Below are 26,137 nucleotides of genomic sequence, written 5' to 3'. Positions count from 1 at the left end.
TTGCCGTTATTGTTTTCTAATGCTTTCATTGCTGCAAGTGTACCAGGATTCTCATTTATTCCTCTATCGAGGGTGTTAAATCGGTGGATAAGGTATGACTCTCGTTGTTCACGTTCTCGATTTGATTTAAATCCCGTCTCTAAGAGCGTTACTGATATCAGTAACGCTCTTTTGCAATTTCCTGGAAAAGTCCACTAAAGGCGGAGCGCTCTCTCGACGGATATTTGTCATCAGGACCTCCTCAAGAGTGAGGCCGTACGGCTTCGAACTCTCTTATGGTTGTGTACGAAGTACTAAAAATCGTTAAGACCTCCGGGCTGGGACGGCTTCCTGCTTCCCCTTATAGTAGAGTACCACGTACTCTTAATCCTTAATCGTTAAGCACTTTTTAAATGCGAAGCATTTCTCAGCGAAATTCGGCGACTTTGAGCGTATCTATCTATCTATCTATCTATCTATCTATCTATCTATCTATCTATCTATCTATCTATCTATCTATCTATCTATCTATCTATCTATCTATCTATCTATCTATCTATCTATCTATCTATCTATCTATCTATCTATCTATCTATCTATCTATCTATCTAGCCAGCTACGACTTTAAGCTCTGCTGGCCGTTTCGATAATGGTATCAATACCTAACTTGGTATGGCATAGCATGACTGTATGAAGAACACATATGACTAGTCATAACATGAAAATCGTGACATGTATGTCACGGATGTCATGATTTACATTTCATGGTTGTGCAGCTCTTGCGGTGGTTTCGTTCACATGGCATGTTGCAAAACTGGTATGGTGTGACATGATTTTATGGTTAACACAAGCGACAGACCCTAACATGAAAATCATGACATGCGTGTCATGTAACAGCATGACTACATGCCATGCTCACGATGCGCTCGCGGCCGTATCGCTAGCTTCACTTATACCAAATTTGGTATTACGGGACGTGAATGCATGGATGACGAAGGTATGATACTGGTGCAAACATGACGAACATGAGATGTGTGTCATGTAACAACATGACTACATGCTACGCTCATGATCCTCTCGCGGCCGTTTCGTGAGCTTCACATATGCCAAATTTGGTATTACCTGACGCCAATGAATGACGAAGGTATGTGACTTGTGCAAACATGATGATCATGAGATGCCTGTCATATGAGAACATGACTGCATGCCACAGCCAAGGCGCCAATGCATTTCGACGTGACGTGGTGCACGTGCTCGCCGGCGTTCATTTGGTCGCGTCCCGCTGGCGTTGCCATGCCAGGTGCCCGTCCTGCAATATACTCGCAGGCGCGTGTCGCACTGCGTTGCTTTGACGCATGCGCGTTTCAGCGCATCCAGCGTCCCTCCGTCACGAAAAGAGGGAGACGCCGTGTTGTCTAGGTAACACATCGGCGCGAAATGCAGCATGTCGCATTTCGTGCCGGTTCCCGTCGGGCCGCACCGACGGACGCTGGTCGCACCTGGCATCAGACTATGGAGTGCTCTCGTTTTGCTAACGTAGCGTCACTGTGCTCAGCGTGCGCGCCCGTTAATGCTACATTAGAGTACATTGGGCCCTTCATGATGCGCTCGCCGCCGTTTTGCTAGCTTCACATATACCAAATTCGGTGTTACGTGACGTCAATTGATGACGAAATGTATCACTGGTGCAAACATGATAATCCTAACACGCGTGTCATTTAAGAACATGACAACATACCAAGCTCATAGCGTGCTCGCGGCCGTTTCGCTTGCTCCAGATATACTAGATTTGGTATCACGTGGCGTGAATAGATGACGAAGGTAAACGACACACCCAAACATGATAATCATGACACGGAAGTCGTGTACGGCACCATTTACCTCGACATCGTAGCGTTAGTTGTGCTCATTTTAACGTGACATATCAACATTTCTCATGTGTGCTTCGCATATCATCGATTCCCACTGTACCTGGGATCTGTCAATCTTTTTTCTCCCTCAAAACACAAGCTACTCTTCTAAAACTTTCTTCTTATTTTACTGACAAGCTATACCATGCAACAGTATAAAAGCCATCCCTATCGGAAAAAAAACGAATGGTGGGCATGGTGGAAACCACCACCCACCATTATAGTGGATTAGTGTAGTGGGTGAATGGTGGGAAATGCCCACCATGGTGCATGGTGGGTATGGTGGGTGCTGCAGTGCCGGCAACACTTTAGCACGAAATGACGTCATAATCACCGTGACGAGCTGCCACAAAAAATAAAAAAAGAATTCTATAAAAACAGTATAAAAAACACCCGTCCCGTAAAAAAAAAAAAACAAGGCGCCACGGAGGATCGAACGTGCAACCTGCCGATTCCCATTCGAAGACGCTAACCACTGCGCCACACCAACATGACGTTGTATGGGTGGTAAATACTTAGTTGGCATACAAACTTAGTGTTCAACTTCAGTTATGTTTGACGTGTACACGACTTATACGAGATCTGCACCTGCTACTAAATATTGCACATTTAATAAACACAAGCAACTGCTGCCTGTAACGATTGCCACTGTGTTAATGGCACCAGTGCTATTTTTTTTTTTTACAATTCACAACTGCAAGAAAAAAAAAACCAAGTGGACTGGGGAGCAGCAATAGTTTACCGGCGGGGTCTGCCAAGTTTAATATCCGTTTCGCGCTCGTTCTAAAGGGTGACATCTGCTCACGCTTTATGAGGCCTCTAGGCTCATTCCATAGATACGCCCGCCTAATTTATTTGATGGAGCATTGGGATGCTTTTCGCGCAATGTAGAGGGCGGTCGCGCCAGCGCAACGCTGTAGCTTTTTCGCTAAAGCAACTTCATAACGGCTTGGCCAAAACGAATGCAGTGTGCCGGAAACACTACGCTTCATGTTGGTTCACCAAGCATACGAATTGCCACGTCTGAGTTCTCGTACAAAAGCTAGAGAAGTGCCGGCGAGTGCGACCGGCGGCTGTCGGTGAGAAGACACTTAATTACGTTCTCTGGGAGTGCTTTAATCGCGTCGCATCGATGTTTGTTGCTTCTTGAGCGGACACCATACACAATGAAAAATGCTTCATTTAGGTTAATTGATGCCATGGCTGCGCTGTATTGTCATACCTCATCGTCGAAATCGTGTATTCTGAAACCCGGAAGCATGACCTACTACACTCCTGACCTGCCCAGAGAGCACCTCTTCCAGCGCCCACGTTCTAGTTCATACCTTCTGCCGCTAGGGCCGTAACCTACGAGCGGCGTGGCGCTAGGCAGCACCTGCTCGCTGACGTCATCTTCACTCTTTGTGGTCAAATTTTGACCAACAAAGCACTCGTAGTGCGTATTTATGATCCAAAATTTAGAATTATTCAGAAATAATAATACTAAAAGACATTCAGAATTTTTTTGCAATAAAATGCACGCGACCACGCATAGGCTGCCCTACATCGTGTAAATCTACGGGTTCCCACGTTTGTCAACCAGTGTGCTATAAATACTCAAGCGCTCTGAACACCTTGCTTAACCAGCAATGTATGGGAAGAAATAGTCACATATATGCCGCCAGTTCACTGCAGAATGCAGGCATTCTTATACCAGCGCCTACAAAACAACCGTAAAGAAACAGACGAACAGGTTATAGGTAGCGCCACCTACGGCGAGCGATTGAACGAGAGCGGGGACACGCGCTCCCATAGGAACCCCGCTATCTGAACAGGTCAGGAGTGTAGTAGGTCATGCCCGGAAGCACGGATAACACAATTGTACGGGCTCGGTCGGTAGGCCTAACTTTGATGGAAATCATGGTGGTAGAACATGTAGTGTACTGATCCCAGATTGGTACACTATATAAATTGCCCGCCATTATAAGCCCACCCATCATCTGCTTACTGCTTCCCAGCATTATCGCGATGGTGGGCAGAGCTTCTCAGCTTGGTACACCATGTGGCCCACCATAACAAGCGGCACCCATCATCTGCTTAGTGCTTCCCAGCATTATCGCAATGGTGGGAAGAGTTTCTCAACTTGGTACACCATGTAGCCCACCATAATAAGCACCACCCACCATATGCTTAGGGCTACCCAGCATTATCGCAATGGTGGGCAGAGTGTCCCATTATTGCCCACTATCTAGCCTCTGCTTTCCACCATCATTTCCACTTTACCCATCATCTGTACATCATACCACCCAGTATGTCCCGGCATAACCACCATATTTTCCACTACGTCCCACCATAGCCATCATAATTTCCACCATGCCCACCATTATTTCCACTATGCCCACTATTATTTCCACTACGCCCACCATGTTTTCCAGTATCCACCATGGCAATTTTTCCGATAGGGATATTTTTACTTGAACTGCTTCATTGCGAAAATTAGGCCACAATATGAGTCAATATGCCGTTTTTTCCAGGCTTTGCCATAATATTTCGCCAACATTTTTGCTTCATGTGCTCCCGCAGCATTATGATTATTTATTATAGGAACATCTAAAACAGCAAATGTAAATATGTTACTAACGAAAATGTTTGTACATTATATAAAAATACGCTAGACGTGCAGCATACTGCAACTTCTCGCCAAAGCGAAAAAGAAAGAAAATAAAGCAAAAATGAATAACCTATTATAGTCGCGAAAGAACAGCGCCTTGAAAATAATGAAAAAAATGTTTCGTAATAACTACTCAAACCGGTAATACTATACAAATTATTTAGCGTCACAGTTTCACTTGGGTGCCCAAAGTTTGAAGCGCCCTCTAGGTAACACTTTATTTTTTGCGAGTTATAACGCCTCGTAACTACTTCTCACATTCACATACACCTCCACGAAAGCGAAGGTTGTGGCGCGGAGAGCTCTCAACGTGGCTGTAATGAGGGCCCACTGCCAGGACAGCGCCGTGAGATCTCGCGACACTGAAGAAAGACGCCAGCGTCGGCTGCAGCTCCGCCGCGGTGGTTCAGTGGCTATGGTGCTCGGCTGCTGACTCGCAGGTTTCGGGTTCGAATTTCCGCCGCAGGTCGAACCCACGGCGGAAATCGTGGCGGAATTTCGACCGCAGGTCAAACCCGCGACCTGCGGCGGCTGCATTTTTGATAGAGGCGGAAATGTTGCAGGCCCGTGTGCTCAGATTTGGGTGCACGTTAAAGAACGCCAGGTGGTTGAAATTTCCGAAGTCCTCCACCACGGCGTCTCTCATAATCATATGGCGGTTTTGAGACGTTAAACCCCACATATCAATCAATCAAAATCCACGAGTTTTTTTCAACATGATTGCAAATGTTGAGAAATTTACCTGGTACACTTGCTGCACTATAATTAACGGCTTTGTCCTCTACGAAATGGCACACAATCAAACTAACAAAACAACGCCTTCTAAAATTCATCACTGTGACAAACATGCGCCTACATATGCATTCATCCCTATAAAATAAAGCGGACATTTCATAATCGGTCGGCAGTACGTTCGCTTATACAATAATTGCTGGGATATTTAAGTGTAGAAATCAGTTTGTCATTATGAAGCGCAGCGTAGTAAAAGGACTACGGATTAAGCACACGGGCGTTTGTTTCGATTTCGCCTCCGTCAAAATGCGGGCGCCTTGGCCGGGACCCGCGACCTTCAGCTCACAGTACCACGATATCTTGCGCACCAAGCTTCAACGACGGGTTCAATCAATTACAACATCAATTCACAAATCAATTTACAACAAATTTACGGGACATACACCGTATAATTTGTTGTGCAAATAGCTTAGTTACAAACGTTCCACGCGCTAACGCTGGCAGTATATCCCGGACTTCGGAACTTCCATGATCTATGTTGACATACGCATGCACAGGCTTCACCGTGAAACGGTGGGGGTCGAAACCTTTTTGACAGGGCACATATCTGGGAGTCATGGTGTTTTAATTTCTTCTTTTCTTTGGCGTGAGATATATAATAAGCTGCTCCGTGACTAATAATAATAATAATAATAATAATAATAATAATAATAATAATAATAATAATAATAATAATAATAATAATAATAATAATAATAATAATAATAATAATAATAATAATAATAATAATAATAATATGTGGAGTTTTACGTCCCATAACAAAGATATGGAGGGCTTCGGAAAGTTCTTTAAGGTGCACTGACAGTACACGGCTTCTACCATTTCAGCTGCATGCATCAAAATGCGACTGCCACAGCTGGGATAACCCGCAAAGTTCGACTCAACCGCCGAGCACCCTAGCCACTGATGCAGCGACTGCACCTGTATATTAATTCATGCGCTCTTCATCAAAACCATGAAATTATTTTGTTCTAAATATAGCCCTCGAGCGTACAATGTTAAGAATTTTTACTTACGTGGCTGGATCGAAAACGGTTCCTTTTGTAGTAATACTATTTTTACTGTATTCAACATCTCCCAGATTGTTATAACGCTTGTAGTACTTCACAGAAATGTATATAACGGCGCGATGTATTCGTGGCAATCTGGCGAATTGGCATTCTTTGTGAACAGTATATATATTGACGTAACGTTAAAAAAATGTGATGGCTCACACGCTATTATAAGGTCACCGACGAAACTCGGTGGGTATCGCACGCTGTACTACAAGCGGGGTTATCGACACGCGAACAGGTGGGACGATAACATTGTCTTATCAAATACAGCGAAAAAGGCACTGCATAAAACAACGATTACGTTTTATGCGGCAATATGACTATCTAACAAACAGGAATAAAGTGCACCGCCTGATCGCTGTTAGCCGCGGAAAGCGTGCGACTAAACTATAGAAAATAAATATTGCCCTTTAACTACCTAAAGCAGGCTTCGCTGCAGTGCATCACTGCCTTTCGGGTTGGGCGAGCGGCAGACCGAATGCGCATTAAAAAAATCGATAAAAATATGGCAACGATACTAGAGCAGCGTTGCAATTGGTCATGTTGACGCAACTTCGTGAAATATAGCGCTGCTGAAGTTAATTTGCGCGCCAGCAAGGTTCGATCTCGTTTCCTTTGACGTCACGAGCGCGCTAGCAGCCGGTGTCGCGCACAACTCTCCAGAGAGAAAGCATGCTTTCTGTCGCGTAATGCGCCAACTTGAACACAGGTGAACAACAACAACAACAAAACCATCAGCCAGCGGGTACCGTGATAAGAAAAAACGTACGTGCGCATGCCATACAGTCTCGGAATTCGCTCACCATGTCTTCGAGGATAATTTCATCCCGTGTGGCTCGCACGACGCCCGACATCGTGTCGTTCTGATGCTGCTTTCCGGACGAGCTGAGGTTCACATGTGATAGCAGCATACCTGATAGAGCCGCGCTTTCGATAGCACGATAAGAACGCTACGCAGGTGTGCTCGCGCTCCGCGACATGTTATCGAGCGTATCGAGGAGAAGCGGTTGAAAGCTGCCACTCCTCCGTTCGCCGCGCGGACGGTCGATAGCGGGAAAAAAAGAATCGAAACCGAAACTAAATCCTCGGGGATTTGTGATTACTGATTCATATTTTCATGTTCCTTAATTTTATACTTCAAGTAAAAACATTGTAGCAGTATTTGCGTTGCCTAAACATTATTTTTGTGCATATTGTGCTTAAAAATTAAAAAAAAATGATTTTTTAGCTTTCGAGATTGGCATTACCTATAGTCTACGATGGGCGCTACGTTGTTGAAGGTAATCTTGGAGGTCACAACATTTCTCTGTAGCATGACCTACTACACTCCTGACCTGCCCAGAGAGCACCTCTTCCAGCGCCCACGTTCTAGTTCATACCTTCTGCCGCTAGGGCCGTAACCTACGAGCGGCGTGGCGCTAGGCAGCACCTGCTCGCTGACGTCATCTTCACTCTTTGTGGTCAAATTTTGACCAACAAAGCACTCGTAGTGCGTATTTATGATCCAAAATTTAGAATTATTCAGAAATAATAATACTAAAAGACATTCAGAATTTTTTTGCAATAAAATGCACGCGACCACGCATAGGCTGCCCTACATCGTGTAAATCTACGGGTTCCCACGTTTGTCAACCAGTGTGCTATAAATACTCAAGCGCTCTGAACACCTTGCTTACCAGCAATGTATGGGAAGAAATAGTCACATATATGCCGCCAGTTCACTGCAGAATGCAGGCATTCTTATACCAGCGCCTACAAAACAACCGTAAAGAAACAGACGAACAGGTTATAGGTAGCGCCACCTACGGCGAGCGATTGAACGAGAGCGGGGACACGCGCTCCCATAGGAACCCCGCTATCTGAACAGGTCAGGAGTGTAGTAGGTCATGCTCTGTAGTTGTGTATTTGCATTTCGCGCCTGATTGGCGCTGCTGTCGCTTTCGAGAAAACGCGCGATTTGAGCGCCACAGAAACGTGCTCGCATGCGTGCTCGTGTTTTGGGCTGTTGTACTCGACTCCGTTGACCGCAACTTTTCACGGCAATGGCTCGTCCTCTCGCAGTAAGTAAACTTAGAAAATTACCCGTGTGCAGTCTTGTCTGCTGCAGAAGCAAGTTTACGTATTTGCGAACCTTTGGTGAACCCTTGCGAACTGTATAATTCTATCGATAGAGAACACGTGATTATAGGCCCGGTAGCCAGCATTTGCCGCTTTTGCAGCGTTCCTAGTAGATTTTTCAAGACTATGAAATACGCCATTTTTTAAAATGTTCCTGTATATTTACCCGGGGGTGTGCCTCTGCAGGTATGCATCAGGGAACTCCTGAAGACGTCGCGTCTCGGTGCTAGCCCTGCCTCGAGCGCTTGGTTCTCGAGTCAGTCGAACCCCGAGGAGTGGGAAGCCCTCAGCGGGGATCTTATGGCCATACATTCGAGGCGTCAAAAAGACAAGCCAGCTTCCCTGAAGCGCAGGTGGGGTATTGTCTACGCTGTGCAATAGGTATCTAGTTTCACAACACTGTCGTGAAAGTTATAAAAGCACGAAACCAGTGTGCAGTCACGAGATAGACAAAGAACGACTTCACGGCGCTGATTGTCTACCTCACTATTGTTATTGTTATTTTTTACATATAATAATAATAATAATAATAATAATAATTGTCGTGGTTTTGCGTCCCAAAACCGTTATCTGAGAGATGCTTTAGTGCAAGAGGAGTCAGGAGTGCCTGAGGGTCGTTAACGTGCACCCAAACATAAGTACACAAGCCTCAGTCATTTTTCCCCATGCTGAAAGTGAGACTTTTCGTATCCCGGCGGCGGCGGCAGCATTTCTGATGGAGGCGGAAATGTTGTAGGCCCGTGTGCTCAGATTTGGGTGCACGTTAAAGAACCCCAGGTGGTCGAAATTTCCGGGGCCCTCCTCTACGGCGTCTCTCATAATCATATGGTGGTTTTTTGACGTTAAACCCCACATATCAATCAAATCTGAAAATGTGACTTGAAGAACCTCGGTGATATTTGCGTCTTCAGGTGTAACTTCATTACGGGCAAGTGCAATACACAAGCATGTACCTGAAAACAGAGTTAGCTTACCGTACATACAAACTTGTTCGTGATTCCTGTGCGCACAATCAGCATGTCAGGGAGGCGTTTAAAATCGTGAAGGCGATCGCGATCGCAGAAATTTGGGTATTGCATTGAAACAAACAACTGTGAAAATGGATGTGAAACAATATTTGTTCACTCGCAATTGAAGTATACACGATCGGTTCGAGTTAAGGGGTCAGGTCTTTTAAAAATTGGTTGATTGATTCCCTGAAACGGTCTCCATAATTTTCAGGGACTCCACTGTACATTAGCGCACAACAAAGAGTAAATTACAAAGAAAAAAATGTCCAAACATACGTGAAAAAAATAAAGTGGCCGCCATTACCACGGCACGCAATACGCGAAGTATCTACTTCGCACATTTTCTTCGGCTGTTTCTACAAATTTCAATCAGAGGCTCGCACTGTTTAAAACCCTTGGGGAGCCGCACTGCTACTTTGATGGCGTGGACAGTAGAAATACAATAAAATTCGCTCATCCACTTTTTCAAATGCGGCTCAAGAGAGTTTGGTTCTGGCTTGTTCTTGGGCCATGCAATTTGTAGTGAAAGCGAGATAATGGGTCCTCATAGATCGTGGCGGGCAGCCCGTGTACGCGATGGCTGGTATACGTGTCAAACTGTTGATTTTCTGGGATCGTATCAAGTGAACAAGCGCGGTCAACAGTACGACAACAAAAAAACTGCACGGCTTCTCTCTGAACACCGTGCACAGGTCCAGATGAGGAGCCCTCGACAAACCGCGCTGCAGCACGTGAACTGCTGTAGGTACCTAGGGAGGCACCGGGGCATGGCGGGAGAGGACAAAAACGGCGGGACATCAAATGAACACCATGTATAGATGGCTTGCATGTGATGTCATGGACGCAGTTCCTGAAAGGAATTGTTGTTCTACGATGGCTGCTTCGATGACAAACAATTTGTTTCTATGTGAAACCAACGTGGCAAAGAACGTCACGCGTCAATAATGAAAAACATGCAGGTGACGTGTTGATTATATTATTGTGACATTGAAAACGTCGCTTCCCCACATGCTGGTGCTCTAACAAGCCGCTTTCTGTGACGTCTGTGCAAGCCATCTAAACGGAGCTTGCATGAACTGCAGCGATGCTATGCACTCTGGGTAGGCAGTCATATTTTTGTCAGAGGCGGCCGGGGAGTGTAGCAGCGCAGTCGTGTTTCCAAGCATTGGCGAAGCCTGAAAGTGTGATCGAGTGCGAGCGCGCTGCAAATTTAACTCCAGGAAGTGTCGAGCACGATGTCAGCCTCACTGGAGAATTACACCGCAGTGTTACGCCAGAAAGATCTCGAGCGGTACGAAGAAGACACGAGAATCTGCTCCTAGTGGACCCCGTTTTCACGCTTCGTGCAGGCGACTGTGTAAGTGAGGTGGAGTTGTGGCCACGCATCGAAACCTCCGATATTCATGAATTTCTCGTTCCGAGAACGAGTTTGAAAACCCGGGAGCAGATGAAGTCCAGAAAGGCCCTCGTGGGCCACAACTTTTTGAAGAGTGGCCGAGTGCGGGAGCCGTGAGTGAAGAAAGTCGCCGCCGACATCGTGGCCGTCGTCACTCAAGTAAGACGTGTTAAAAAAATGGAGAACACTCTTCTCATGCACGTGCGTCGTACTCCATGTATAATAACAACGCAATGGGATGCGAGCAGGCTTCACTGTTCCTGGCCATGCATGTGCAGTGTGCGGCAAGGATCTTGCCCATGATGCCGACGGGGGCCTTGTGAACACATTGAGAAATAATTCGGAACAGAAACAAGCATTAGCGTCTATGGCAAACTCAAGTAATTTAACACCTCTTAATTGAGTGACGATGACCACGGTGTCGGTGGCGAATTTATTCACCCACGGCTCCCACAACCAGCTAGCTACTCTCGAAAAAGTTGTGACCCTCGAGGGCCGTTCTGGACTTAATCTGCTCCCGGGTTTTCAAACTCGTCCTCAGAACGAGAAATCCATGAATATCAGAGCTGTTGACGTGTGACCACAGGTCCACGTCACTAACACAGTCGCCCGCACGAAGTGTGAATGGGTCCACTCGGTGCGATTTCTCGTCTCTTCTTTTGTACCACTCGAGGTCTCTCTGGCACAGCGCTGCGGTGTAGTCTTCCGGAGAAGCTGACATCGTGCTCGACACTTCTTGGAGTTAAATTTGCGTCGCGTTCGCCCTGGATCACGCTTGCAAGCTACGCCAACTCTCGCAAACACAACTGCGCTGCTGCACTCTCTGGCCGCCTCTGACAAAAAAAATGGCTGCCTACCAGAGTGCATAGCGTCGCCGCCGTTGATGCAAGCTCCCTATACATAGTGTTTATGTGATGTCACTTCCGCTGTTTTCGCCATCTCCCGCCATGCCCGGGTACCTCGCTAAGTACCTACAGCAGTTCGCGTGCTGCAACGGGGTTTGTTGGGACTAGTCATCTGTTGCTGTGCACGATGTTAAAAGAGAAGCAGTGTGGTTTTTCGTTGTCGTGCTTTAACGAGCTCATCGGGTCAGGAAGACCTCCCTTGTTCACTCAATACAAAATCAGAAAATCAAAACGTGTGATGTATACCAGCCACTGCGTACACCGGCTACCCGCCACGATCCAAGAGGGCCCATTATCTCGCTGTCACTACAAATTGCGTGGTCTAAGAACAAGTGAAAGCTCAGTCGCTCGAGCTGCAATCTTAAAGGTGAATTAGCGAAGCGCACAGCTCCCATCGAAAACGAGTCATCGTGCAGAGGAAAGTTTACAGGAGATATATTATTAATAACAATTTTAATATATTGCTGTGGCCCACACCACCAAAGTAGCAGTAACACCACCAAAGTACCGGTTTTTCAAGTCGTTTTTGTTAATCTGGGCCAGCCAAACACGCCGATGATTTTCGGAAAATCGCAATGTGCGTTCCTAATTTTAGGTAATAACTTTCGGCAAACAGAACACCCTGGCGCTTTGCTCCCTCTTCGTGGACTGCTATATCAACTTGCCTCACCAGCAGCTGATAATTGCTCAAACTTGCATCGTTAGGCAAAACTTAACGGGCGCATGCACGAGGAAACAACACGGCAGCGTCGGCCACGGAGTCAGTAGGTACCCAGGCATGTCTGTGGCGCATTTCGGAAGTGACGAATCGGCGCTGCGTGACGCACGTGCATACTATGTATGGACATGTGAACAGGAGCATATTGTGCCAAAGCAATCGCAACACACGAGTTTAAGCAGGACCTTAACATTTTACCTGAAAACATATTGCGCCAAAGCAATCGCAATACACTAGTTTAAGCAGGACCTTAACATTCTACCTGCAAACATAATTCATTGTTTATTTTATTACATTTTATTTTGAAAAGGACTCTAAAGTGAAGCTGTTGATCACTCTCTCTGGCTGCTTTGCCTGTTGCAGGGTTCTTAAAATGACCTTAGGTGGCAGTAGTCACAAAATTAGGTGCGCTAGGGCTGGGACAATCAGCATAGGAGGGGTGAATTGAAGGGTACGTCAGCTAATAGCGCATATGAAAGAAGACATACTTACTCAGTCTCGTTCATGGGTCATTTCTGGAACGAATTGAGTCGTTGGACTCCAGGAACATTGATACCGACTCCTAGAATCCCAGAAATTTGAACTCAGGTTCTTAATTAAGCAATTTTGTTGCACTGTTTTATATTTCAATACTTATTGACGGCATGGGTACCTCATGAAAAATATTCGATGAAGGCAGGCATGTGCGGGCTGCTAGCGAGGGGTGCGCGGGCCAAGCGCAGTGAGCAGTTCCTATATGCTATATTGTCGTTACCTAGATGCTATATGTACTATACTATATATGCTATATATACTATATATAATATATGCTTTATGCGTTATTGTCGTAAGCTCTCACTGGGCTAATTATGCAGGCAGTGCTGCCGTATGCATTGTGTCACACATTGTCGCGGGTTTTTTTCAACCAGAAGGCCAGTATTTAAGACATCCGAGCAGCGTCAGAGTAACAAGCCGAAAGCCAGCCTTGGTGGTGAACGCTTGTTTGGACTGCACCCCGTGCTGCTGTCGCTGCGTGCTCGCAAGCGCATCTTGTATGAGCTGCATGTGGACGAACGCAAGCTGTCCAAGGCAGGCAGGCTGGAACAGAGTCCGCTGCTGCTCCAGATACTGGACCTGGCCAAGGAGCAGGAGCTGCCCGTTAGTGGCTGCCCGCACAACCTTTTGCATCAGTGGTGTGGCAGAGAAGTTCACCAGGTGGGCTGGATTGCTGTACTGCTTGCTTCCCGCAGTAACAGACCTGCATGAAACGAACATATTTTGGCTCTGGCATGGGTTCCGAAGTTTGTTGCATAGTCAGTTTTTTTTTATGAATGAAATTGTTTCAGGGATTCAGATGCCGATCGTTGCGCTGTCAGTCACGATGCGCAAAACGGAGTTTGAGACTCTGCATGCATTCGGTTCAAGAAAGCGTCAGATGAAACTCGTACGCATGGCGCGGCTCGTTCGCGTGCCAACGGGCGATGATAATCACATCGACGTTTCCAGTAGAGCAGCTTCTGCTTTGTCTCTGCAAGACAATGACTGCATTGACACTTCTCGTGCCGTCGAGATTGTTACACCTTTGGCGCAAGACTCCATCGTCACAAGTGAAGCTGGTGTTGGTGTTTCGTGCCCAAGTGCACCTAATGGGTCGCGCTCACTAAACGCAGTGATAATGGCCCTGAACAGTGTGACCATGTCGTCAAATGTGCATTTGCAGATACGTTTTTGCACGTGCGAGAAGTTAGCCGTGGAAGATGGTGAACGTGTGGCTGCGCAACAAAAGCTGTGCTCTGTGCGGCGATTAGGAAGTTTTGGATCAAGCCTGAACCTGAATATGCCGCTGCTATGACAGAGGGCAAAAAATATTTTCTCGTGCAAGGGAATGATCTTAGCGACCTGCTGTGCGACAATCAGAAAAAGCGGCAAAGGAAAATAGTCCCACAGGACACATCTACCTACTATGCAGGGTGATTTTAGACCAAAATATGTGTTTGAAACTTGCGAAGTGTTTTCTCAAAATGGCTTTTTTGGCCAGTGAGGCTGTTTAGTCGGGTGATATCTCTGAAACTGTTCATCTGATTTCTATCAGATTTGTTTTATTATGTACCTTAGTAAATTGCCCACACATGAAATCGCCTTTTCAGTTTATTGTGTCAGTAATTTGTAAAAATATAGTTTTATTTTAATACAATTTTAAAAAAGGGCTCTGTCATAGTGTAGAGCACTCATCCAGGAGTCATCGTAGTGAATTTCACTTTGCTAGCACATTCACCAGATTCACCAGAGCCTGACCAAGAAACCCATGTACCAGTGAACATAAATGCACGAAATTTTGTGAATATTCAAATGGCTTTGCTATCAGCGTACCCTGAAAATTTTATTACGATATCTCTACAAACAAAAAATGGCAGCATATCCACGGAGTGAATGATGGAGAGTGGGGCAAGCATCCGTCTGTCCATTCGTTCTTGCTTCCGTCCGTCCATGCGTGCGTCTGTGTGGCCGCCTGTGCGTCCATCTGCCCGTCCGTGGGTGTGTCTGTTTGTCCATCTGTGCGTCCGTCCCTGTGTTCGTCCATGCATATGTCCATCCGTTGGTGCAGCCATCCGTGCGTCCGTCCATGCATCTGTCTGTGTGTCTGTTCGTCCTCCTAACACTCCAAGTACCACCATTTCTCATCTTTTCACCATATATTCCTCATATAGAAGCACCGCCACCCAGCGGACATTCCAAGGACTGAACGAGAGGAGGCACCGCACGCTTTGTTACGGCTTGCGCTTCGTGTCTGCTTCCCACCTTTAACCACCTCGAGTTCATCGTATACATTAATTCACTGTTATTCATGGCACTGCGGCCCATCGCTCACTAAACCTTTCTAAAACCAAGGAGGTTACGCCCAGTGAGTATAACGTAGCAACTCTTTCTTGTGAGATAGTGCTCAATGTACATGCCAATGGCTGCTGAGGGGGAATGAGAGACGGGAGAATTCGGCTTTTAGTTAACGTGCACGCTGTGAATTTTTTATTGTTCAACAACGCTCAGAAGAAATCTCTCACCGGCACCACTTTGGAGGTCAAAGTGTAAGACTGGTTACACACTACTACTACGACTACGAGGGACGAACGAGCGGCGCTATAAGGAGCTTCGCCCCTAAATAGCTGCCCTTGCAAGGTAGCGTCCTCCTTTAAGGAAACACCAGTTCCCAAGGCTAATGAACTTCTGCCTCCACGGAGCTCAACTGTAACAGCAGATGCGAAGGGCATCCATTCTCGTTGGCTATTTGAAACAACCAGTTTCAATAAGCAGAGAGCTTTTTTTTGAGAAAAGAAGCGACGACAGTGGAACGATGTATCTGACAGGAAAACCTCGCTACACGCATTACACAATTTTTTAATCATATGCACCATTGTCGCTACGCGAGGCACGATGCAACGAACTTGTCTTCTCAGATGCATCCACGAAAGCCATAGCGGCAGTGGTATGCCCGTGTGTGATGCCAGTGGGGCATGGCAACCTACCCAAACCCAACAAGAGGTGGCATAGCCAGCAGCAAGCACTGGGCAGTCATATTTACTTGCCTCAGTATTCGTGCCGTGCACATCCAACTGACTGAGTCCCTTGACATGGCAGAGATGCCTTTCATACTTTCTTGGCGATACGAGGACCTGTCAAGCTTATACGTTATACGCTCTGCGAGACAAACTTTGTTGGAGTGTGCGGCGAACTAGGAATTAATACCAAGAGCCTCAATCGTTTCAACATTGGCAACTTTCTTTGCGAGAAAGGCTGTTCTTGGGAATTCAGCCCACCGCATGCTTCTCATACGGGCAGAGCATGGCAGCGAATGATTGGCATGATGCGCCGCCTATTGTGTTCATTCAGAACTGGCATTATCTCCTAACGCACGACAAGCTTGAAGACCTTCATGGCAAAATTGTCTGCCATCATCAATACCAGGTCATTAACCTCCTTATCATATGACCCCGAATATTCCTATCTTCTCGCTCCAGCAACTTTCCTGACATAAAAACAGGTGAACAATGCATCAGTCCCTGAAAAACTGGACACAGGCAACTTATGTAAGCGGCACTGGCAACTAGTGCAGAGCTTGGGTGATGGTTTTTGGAAGCCCAGTTGAATTCCCTTCCTCTAAACTTTGCAGCAACGGCGCAAGTGGCAACTACCAAAGCCTAATTTAAAGAAAGGCGATGTCATCTTGATTGAAGTAACTAGAAGAATAAGAATGGGGTGGAGCACATTCGGCAAGCACTCTCAAATTATGACAGGTAGATTGCCACTATCCCTCAAGAGGAAGGTATATAACAGCTGTATCTTGCCGGTACTTAGCTACGGAGCAGAAACCTGGAGACTCACAAAGAGGGTTCAGCTTAAATTGAGGACGACGCAGCGAGCAATGGAAAGAAAAATGGTAAGTGTAACCTTAAGAGACAAGAAGAGAGCGGAGTGGATTAGGGAACAAACGGGGGTTAAGGATATCATAGCTGAAATCAAGAAGAAGAAATGGACATGGGCAGGGCATGTAGCGCGTAGACAGGATAACCGCTGGTCATTAAGGGTAACTGACTGGATTCCCAGAGAAGGGAAGCGGGTTAGGGGGAGACAGAAGGTTAGGTGGGCAGATGAGATTAAGAAATTTGCGGGTATAAATTGGCAGCAGCAAGCACAGGACCGGGTTAACTGGCGGAACATGGGAGAGGCCTTTGTCCTGCAGTGGACGTAGTCAGGCTGATGATGATGTCATCTTATAAAGTAGCCAGGCCGCCTGCAGCAACTGGCCTGTAGGAATCGTGACACAGTCTTCCAAGCATGCATGAGAGAGTGCAAAAGGTAGAAGTCAAGGCAGTTAAGGATGAAACAGGGAATACGTTCCACAGACCTGTTATCTAAGTTGTGCTTCTAGTGTCATGATCTATGGTGGTTTGAAATGGGAGTCGACACTAGACGGGGGGAGTGTTCTGCACGCAGAGTTCAGTGTTCGAAACACTGACTGCCTTGCCTATTCAACATTGTGCGTTCAGTGCTGTGCGCGGCATCATTCAGTGGGGTTTCTTCGGTTGCTAATGGTTTCCAGAACTTTGAGGCGACCCATCGCCACATGCGTGACGATGCCGCATGTGAAGTTGCGACTCCTTCTCCTCCTTGTGTCGTGAGTGCGAAGAGGACCAGGACTTCACGCCTCAGTTCGTCTTTACGTGTCCAAGAATTTGCAGCACTGTTTTTTATTAGTGTCAAATGCCTTATCAACTTGTTTATTCATTGCTTTGTATCCTTATTACCAAGTCATCTAATTAAAAGTTTTTGGTGTCGAGGAAAGTTGGGTGTATTGTAGCATGAACTAGCCAAATTATTAGTTCAGGCCTACGCTGTCGTCCTGTAATTCTTCTTGAGCCATCAGGTGAAGGCTGTTTATGAAGTGCATGTGGACAGTAGAGGGCATGCCATTGTGGTAAACATACTTTGCAGACGGCAGCATAGAGTCTTCTGATAACTGTTTTATTGTGAAATTTCATCTTGTTGTGGTAATGTTCGCTCTTCTCATAATCAGAGGCATGGGTAGTTTTTTTTTTTTTACCGTGGAAAACAAGAGCGCACAGTTGTTTCTTAGTATTTACCACGTCACATGTAATTTCTGTTCATCCAGTGTTTGTAGAACAAGGTTTGGCATGTATCGTGCAGGGCGTGTGCCTGGATGTGTCCCAACTTCCTGTACAGCAAGGCGAGACTCTTTTGGGCTGCTTTGACAAAAGGTGAAGGGCTCGAAATTAATGAAACTGCTGCACAGAACTAAGATAACCTTAATGAGACGCCAAACCAAGGCACCAAAGTTGTTTATATTCACGAATCAGTTTTGACAGCTTTGCTGTTGTTAACTTCACAACCGTAAGCTCTTTATTTAGGAATTTAAGAGAAAACGAGGTTCAAAACTTAATTTTTGAATATCAGTCTTTTCTTCGTAGTTCGGCATCATTTCCCCAATAAAGTATCCCTAAGCTTGCCATGTTAAGTCTGGTTTCATTAGGAATGCTTCAACTTATTTCTGCCAGCAAAGTGTTGTGGCAGTCCTGGCAGATGCAGTCGAAGTCTAGGATGTAGTGGCAAGCTATCATGTGAACCTCAATGCAGCATCACCACCTGCATTTTCATTATTTTATTTTTTTGCACATTCAACAGACAAGTTCAAAGGCATTGGAGATGCCTATTATAAACCACAGTGGTTGGGTGAAGCTATGGTAATATTTCAGAGATTCTTAATTACTTAGCAGTTATCATTTTAGCATTGTGTAGTTTATGTAGTGTTTAGTTTCTTTATAACTTTTTCTTTTCACGCACTTTTTTGTGCCGTCAAACATGGCCTTGAATTCAGTAAAGTGGTCGTCTGTAGGTTGCAACACAAGTTTTCTTGAAATGGGGCTCTGTCAAGAACTTTGGATATTGAATACCGTATTTACTTTTTATAATAGGCCAACTTTTTTTTTCTGATAATCCGGCTTGAAGTTTGGGGTGCGCCAATACCGCGGGGTAAAATTTTCGAAAAATTTTTCGGTTCTGTTTTTGCGTTTTATATGTGCACATTTGTCAAGTAAAAGGGGACTTTACCGTTTACTAATTAATTCAGCATAAAACAAACATACCTACGTACCTTTTAATGAACAAGCGAGAGCCGTCAACTGCACACACACGCGTAAAATTTATTTACACAAAAGTCGTAGGGGTTCTTCCTTTTCTTTATTTGGAGTCCGAGCGCACAGCATTTCCACAGATACCCTCTTAATCTTATCACTTGGAGTCAGCTGATGTCTCCTCCACCATCCAGGTGGTGTACAGCCTTCGAACATTGTCCTTGAAAGGCTTATTCAAGGACACGTCCAAAGGCTGCAATATCGATGCGAGGCCCGCTCGGAATCACTGCCAGATCTGTGCGCAGCTCCTTTAGCTCATCTCTTATGCGGTCTACTAGGTGCCCACTGTCCTGTGTTAGGTTCGTCACATAGCAAGGCGTGCGACGCGAGGAAGATAGAGACAGTGAGGGAAATAAAAGGGAGTTATATTGGATGAACAAAAAAACTATTGCCCATACAGTACTATAAGTCGGACACGCACGCAGTTCACACACAAAAGAAAAGAGTAAACAGTCTCACAGTCTGTGCCGTAGCCCGGTGCCTTGAAGTGGGACCCGTTGCGTGCTCGGATGCTGTCGTCGCTTGGGTTCCAGGTCAGCATACCACTGTAAGGGGCATCACCCGGTCTAGGCGTAGCCGAACACTGTCAGCGACATGGGCTCGGTGGACGTGGTCAGCAGCTCCGGTCTTTCGAGGGCGCTCGCCGTACCGGAGATGTCCGCAGGACCACTCACCGAGAACTCGTGCCCCGAGGACGTCAATGGCTCGAGGACTGGAACCCGGCCTTTCGAAGCTCGCGCGTAGTTGCGGGTTCACCCTAGGCTCCCTTGCGTCGTCTTGCCGGCGTCCGAACAGCTTCGTTCTCCCGAGCGTCTCTTCTTCTTTCAATGGGCGCGCTGCAATGCCCCTTCATTCTTCTCATCTTCCAGGTGATGTGGCGCTGTCGTCTGCCATGCTCGCATTTTTTAAGCTACTGCATCACATCACCCCCCACTTAAGAAAGTTCTTCCGGTAGAAGAACTTGAGGGCACTGGGGACACGTTGGTTCGCAGTCGAAAACACACACGTAAGCACCACTGCACACTATAGCAGTTCCGAGCCCCGCACACTCGGCACATTCGGTCACAAAGTACACACCAGGAAAAAGAAAGAAGTCACAGAACTAAAGCGTCATGATACTTGTATTGCGCTGTAAGGTTCACATCATAAGCTAATAATACCATTGAGCATCAATTCTTCATACAGACGTTGCTCACGGAGTTGGCAAGCGGCTCATGTAATCTTGCGCCTATGTTGTCTCTGCCTTTGATATACTCGAACAAAAAGTCCTATTCCATAAGAATGAGGCATCACCGTAGGACGCGGCTGTTCACATGCTTGGCCGACTTGATGTACACAAGCGGTTTGTGGTCACTCTGTAGAATGAATGTGCGTCCGAATAAGAAGATATGAAGTTTCCGGACCACCCTCGCTCGCTCCACTGTAGAGTAAGCAGCTTCGCGTGTGGTTGCGATATACGGCTTGCGATGTGACACTGGGTGCAGTATTCCTTGCGTTGGAATGAAACACATGGTAGCTTGTCGCTTTCGGTGTCATCCGCCCGGCAAACAGCTGATGCTTCATGCGGTGGTGCAGGAAAGCGGTTCTTCATACTTTTTCATTAGGTTGATATGGAATATTCTGCTGCTGGTACTGAGATCTATTAAATAATCGACATCATTTCTCTTCTCAAGGACATAAAATGGTCCCTTCCACGTCAGAACAATTTGTTGGTATCCGATGGAAGCAGAAGCAGAACCTTGTCTCCAGGGGATAATAGACGTGGTCTGGCCTTTCGGTCACAATGCTTCTTCTGTATCATTTTTGCTTTCTGAAGCTCCTCTTTGGCTAATCGGCAGGTGTCTTCAAGACGATTCCGCAGTTCGACTACGTACCGATTGATGTTTTCACATCAGCATCAGATGACCAGCGGCCCATAATTCTTTTCAATATCGCCAGGGGACCTCTGACGTAACGGCCGTAGAGCAAGTCGAACGGGGAGAAGCCTAAGCTCGACTGGGGAACTTCACGATAAGCGAAGAGTAAGGGCGCCAGGTACCGGTCTCATTTCTTCAAACACTCCTGACACATTCTTCTTATCATTTGTTTCAGGGTTCCGTTGAACCTCTCTACAAGGTTGAACCTCTCTACAAGGCCATTAGCCATGGGATGATATGGGGTTGTTGGCATTTGTTTGAAGGAGAGAAGTCGGCTTAGCTCCTTCATTAGGCGTGACTAGAATGACGTGCCTCTGTCACTGATTATCTCCCGTGGGACACCTACACGAGAAAACATCTCCAGAAGTGCCTCAGCGACTTTGTCCGTCTCGATGCTCGGCAGTGCTACAGCATCGGGATAACGCGTTGCCATGTCCACCATTGTCAGTACGTACTTGTTTCCGCCCTCTGACATCGTTGATAATGGACCCACTATATCAATGGCTACTCTCTTGAAAGGGGTGTCAATTATAGGAGTGTTGCCGAGAGGTACACGACCCACCAAGTGTTTGGGAATAGTTCTTTGACATATATCACATGATTTAACAAATCGTGTGATGTCTGACTGAACCCCTGGCCAGTAGAACTCTTCGAGTACCCGGTCGGTAGTTCAATTCCCGATGGCCCGAAAGGATGCCTTCGTGGGCCATTTTCATAACAAATTGTCGGAGGCACCTTGGTACCACAAGCTAATTCACCTGCCTCTTGAGTAAAGGGTGTACTTTGCGATAGAGGATTCCGTCCTTCAGTGAAGAACAATATTTTAGCAAACCTTGTCTTGACCTCTTTGTTAACGGCTTCGAAGCATTTCCGTAGGCTGCTGTCTTTCTCCTGTTTGGTTTTAAAGTCCTGTGGACTGATGTCTAAGGGGTTAATAACTGGAGCCGGAAGTAGATGTGGATTTCCTGCCTGTCGGTTTACTGCAGCAACTTTTGTCTTGACACGTGTTTTCCTTGCAGCCGATGTTGAAGTCTTTGCATACAAGGTCCGTGTGCAGAACCGGATTTTTCTGCGCCAGAATACTCTTCTGCAGTGTTCTGGGTGTAAAGACGGCTCTTCCAATCGTTATCAGGATTGTGAGCATCTCGAACGCCTCCACATTTCCCAAGACATCATATGAAGGAGTATCCATACAAAGGGCTCGAGTTTTGCCAGTGAAGAAAGGTGAAAAAATTTCCACGTGTGCTTCAGGCAGCTTCATCAACCAACCATCCAAGAGGTAAATCGAGGAAATCTTTCCAGTCAGCTTGCTATCCGCCACAAGAGACCTTTTGAACAATGATTGAATCGCATCCTGTATCTCGCAGTACTGTTACGGGGTATCCTTCGAGAACACCTTCGCCCGTGGGCATCAATTTTTTCCTTCAGCTTGGCTGGGTGCGTTTCTTCGCACTCCGGACTATAAGGAACACAAAGGGAAGCCTGCGACTCTGAATTAATTATCTTGGCTCCATCTCTGTTGAAAAGAGCATGAGGTTTTCTCAACGCTGTTGGCCCTTTTGGAGCAGTCACCTGTTTTTATGCCCAGTGCGGCGGCATTTTCCACAAAAGGGTGGCTTTGTACCTGGACCCTTTGTGTTGGTCCAGCAATCAGCAGCTCTGTGACCCTCTTTGTTGCAAAGGAAACACTGCGGTCTCTCTTTGTCATCTTGCCGCTCAGACGTTCGAGTTTGACCTGGAGGCTTGCTCAGGATATCGCCTTACATTTGCCAAGGTTAACCCCTGGGCCTCCAAGTAGTGGTCTGTAGCCTCCCCAAGTTTTTCAAGGCTTTCACAGTTTCTTTCTTTAAGAAACACAGCGAGTTTCTCATGGCATCGTGCGAGAAACTGCTCAGAGACAATTTTGTCTCGCAGAGCATTGTAGGTCCGGTCTGTCTTGGCCATTTCTTGCCAATGGTCAAAATAACCTAATAGACGCCCGGCAAACTGTGTGCCCGTTTCAGAATTATCTGGTTTGGCTGATCGAAATTTTGTCCGATAGCCTTCTTCTGTGAACCTAAAGCGTTGTAGTAGCGTTTTCTTCAACAATACGTAGTTCCGTGGCATGTTCTGGTGCCATCCTACCAACTACACTTAAGGCCTCTCGGTCAAGCAAACAAAGGCTTAGTGATAGGCCCATTTGTCTTGCGGCCAGTCTTGACTAGTATAGCGACGCGCTCAAGTCGCTGTATATATGCGTCCAGCTCATCGCGTTCCTCATTAAAGGCTGGGATGAGTTTATGTGAACTTCGGTAGCTCTGCGTGGTGCCTACGGCGCACCCTCGGTAAGCTGCCCAGTAGTTGTGCTACCTGCTGTCGCACCTAACTGATGCAACTTTAACTTGAGCTCAAGAACTTCCTTCTCTGCTTGTAATCTAGCGACTGCCTCTGCCTCGGCTTCTTTCGCCGCATTTCGTTCAGCCAGACGAGCGTCACGTGCCTCTTTTTCGCGTGCGCGTTCTTGGTCCATCCAATCTTTTAGTGCTGAGCCACTTAACCCCAATTCCTTTGCCGACCGCCGTCAGCTTATCTGCCTCCATCATCGACCGTCACACACACATATGCGATGTAATACTCTCCTTAGATGTAATAAGAGTAGTCCTGTCTCGCGGACGCCAGATATGTCGTGTGTTAGGTTCGTCACATAGCAAGGCGTGTCACGCGAGGAAGATGGAGACAGTGAGGGAAATAAAAGGGAGTTATATTGGATGAACAAAAAAAAACTATTGCCCATACAGTACTAGAAGTCGGACACGCACGCAGTTCACACACAAAAGAAAAGAGTAAACAGTCTCACAGTCTGTGCCGTAGCCCGGTGCCTTGAAGTGGGACCCGTTGCGTGCTCGGATGCTGTCGTCGCTTGGGTTCCAGGTCAGCATACCACTGTAAGGGGCATCACCCGGTCTAGGCGTAGCCGAACACTGTCAGCGACATGGGCTCGGTGGACGTGGTCAGCAGCTCCGGTCTTTCGAGGGCGCTCGCCGTACCGGAGATGTCCGCAGGACCACTCACCGAGAACTCGTGCTTGGCCACGCCGACACGCCGTGCCCCGAGGGACGTCAATGGCTCGAGGACTGGAACCCGGCCTTTCGAAGCTCGCGCGTAGTTGTGGGTTCGCCCTAGGCTCCCTTGCGTCGTCTTGCCGGCGTCCGAACAGCTTCGTTCTCCCCGAGCGTCTCTTCTTCTTCTTTCAATGGGCGCGCTGCAATGCCCCTTCATTCTTCTCATCTTCCAGGTGATGTGGCGCTGTCGTCTGCTATGCTCGCATTTTTTAAGCTACTACATCACACCCACGGAAAACTGTCCCGGACAAGCATGGACGGGAACAGCAGACCATTAGGCCGCCGACCTAGACTGTTTCCACCCTATTCACCATGAGTTCGCGCTCATCAGCCCTTTTCCTGGACTCTGACATAGATGCCTTAAGGGAAATTTGCCTTTGGGAGCGTCTTATGTTTAAAAATAACGTAAGGCGGTAGCTTGCGCCTACCCGCTGTCACTGCCAGCATTTACGGTGCATCGTTGTTTATCAGCGCAAGACGTTCTGATGTTGACGCTCCGTGCACCTTTCTCGTCCACTGTCGTGTCCACGGCATATCAAAGCATAGGGGGGTCTGATCCGCGTTGCCGATCTGGGACAAAATGAAGTCTTTTGCTGTCGTTGCTTTATAACGAAACGGTGGAAGTCCACCAGCCCGGCTAGCTCAGTCGTAGAGCGTGAGACTTTTAATATCAGGGGGAAGTCCACTGCTTCGTCCTCATATGCTGCGGGCAAGCTCTGGCACAAGGTGGTTCGCCTTGGCAGTGCGAGGCCATGGCGCCGCATGAAACGAGTTCTCCATCCGGAGGCTGGCTTTGAACTCTTTTGCTTCAGTGCACTGCCTTGGCTATTCTGCGCGCCTCAGTCTGCAACAATATCTCTTGACACAGCACAGCCGTTTCGTCGTAGCTCCCGTAAATGCCAGACCAGCTGCTCTTAGACGTTAGGATACCTGCCGGTCTTGGCACGGCCGAAAGCTCGTTGTGTCTTCTTCGTCGCTTTAAGTTTTTCTTCTTCGTCCCTCCAGTACCGAATACTGGTTTCTTCAACACTGAAATGTCTGCTTGCAGCCCCTGTTGCCGTGCTCCAGCATGTTGCTGCACTGCCTCCAGTTCAAATCCAGCCGTGTAGCTCGCGTACTTTCCCATGGTTGAACCAAAGTTGAATACACGACCACAACAGACTCACACCGTTTGCGAAATGGCATTTCTTCTTCTCTGATGGTGGTTATGACGATCGAGCTTGCGGCGTTGTACACACTGCCTCCAAGAAGCGTGGCGATGGGGGGGGGGTATCTAATTGATGGAACAGCCGTTTTTTTTTTTCGAGATTTATTTCGACAAACACGTTGGTTAGGTCGTTGCACTTCGAATTTTTTCATTTGTTTGTCGATTTGCCTTTTTTTTTCTCAAGGTACGGCAACCGCTTTCCAACTGTACTGCTTGGGTGTAGAATCGTTTCTGATCACGGCCAAGTTTGGGGTGCGCCTATTATGCAAGTGTACGATTATGCAGAGTAAATACGGTATCTCAACTTTAGTTTGATATATGTATACCTGCTGTAGCTTTTCTCTTGTCATCGATATACACTCAGACCTGGATATAATGAAATATTCATTATAACAAACTAAAATAAATTAGTCTTGCTGTTGATGTAGTGTTAGGAATCAACGAATTTTTCGGATATAACGAAGTTATTTATGTGCAATGTACAACTTTGTTTGAATGAGTTTTGAGTGTAGCTGACAAAAGCAAGTCTAGTACATAAATGTTTCTGCCACGAATGAAAGACACAAAGACGCTCTTTCCAGGTTTATTGAACACTGCGCGCACACTGCTTTGCCAATTATTCTTATAGGCATTTTAACATTGTGGCTTGAAGCTTTCAAAGTTTGAAAAAAAACAACAATGCAACAATTTCGCACAC

General features: G+C 46.7%; 2 protein-coding genes across 2 annotated transcripts in view; both read left to right on the top strand.

The window, feature by feature from the left end:
* Positions 1–26,137, top strand: part of LOC142785342 (sphingomyelin phosphodiesterase 4-like) — a 141,950-nt gene that overhangs the window by 28,362 nt on the left and 87,451 nt on the right. The gene's annotated exons all lie outside the window — the stretch shown is intronic.
* On the top strand, positions 8,379–14,364 carry LOC142785389 (uncharacterized). The gene is made up of 4 exons (XM_075883869.1): positions 8,379–8,446; positions 8,691–8,857; positions 13,442–13,727; positions 14,233–14,364. The coding sequence occupies exons 1-4, from the start codon at positions 8,429–8,431 to the stop codon at positions 14,362–14,364; spliced, it is 603 nt and encodes a 200-aa protein (XP_075739984.1). The 5' UTR covers positions 8,379–8,428.

This window comes from Rhipicephalus microplus, unplaced genomic scaffold, assembly GCF_043290135.1.
Source record: "Rhipicephalus microplus isolate Deutch F79 unplaced genomic scaffold, USDA_Rmic scaffold_21, whole genome shotgun sequence".
Lineage (NCBI taxonomy): Eukaryota > Metazoa > Arthropoda > Arachnida > Ixodida > Ixodidae > Rhipicephalus > Rhipicephalus microplus.
This window is presented reverse-complemented; position numbering and strand designations above follow the sequence as displayed.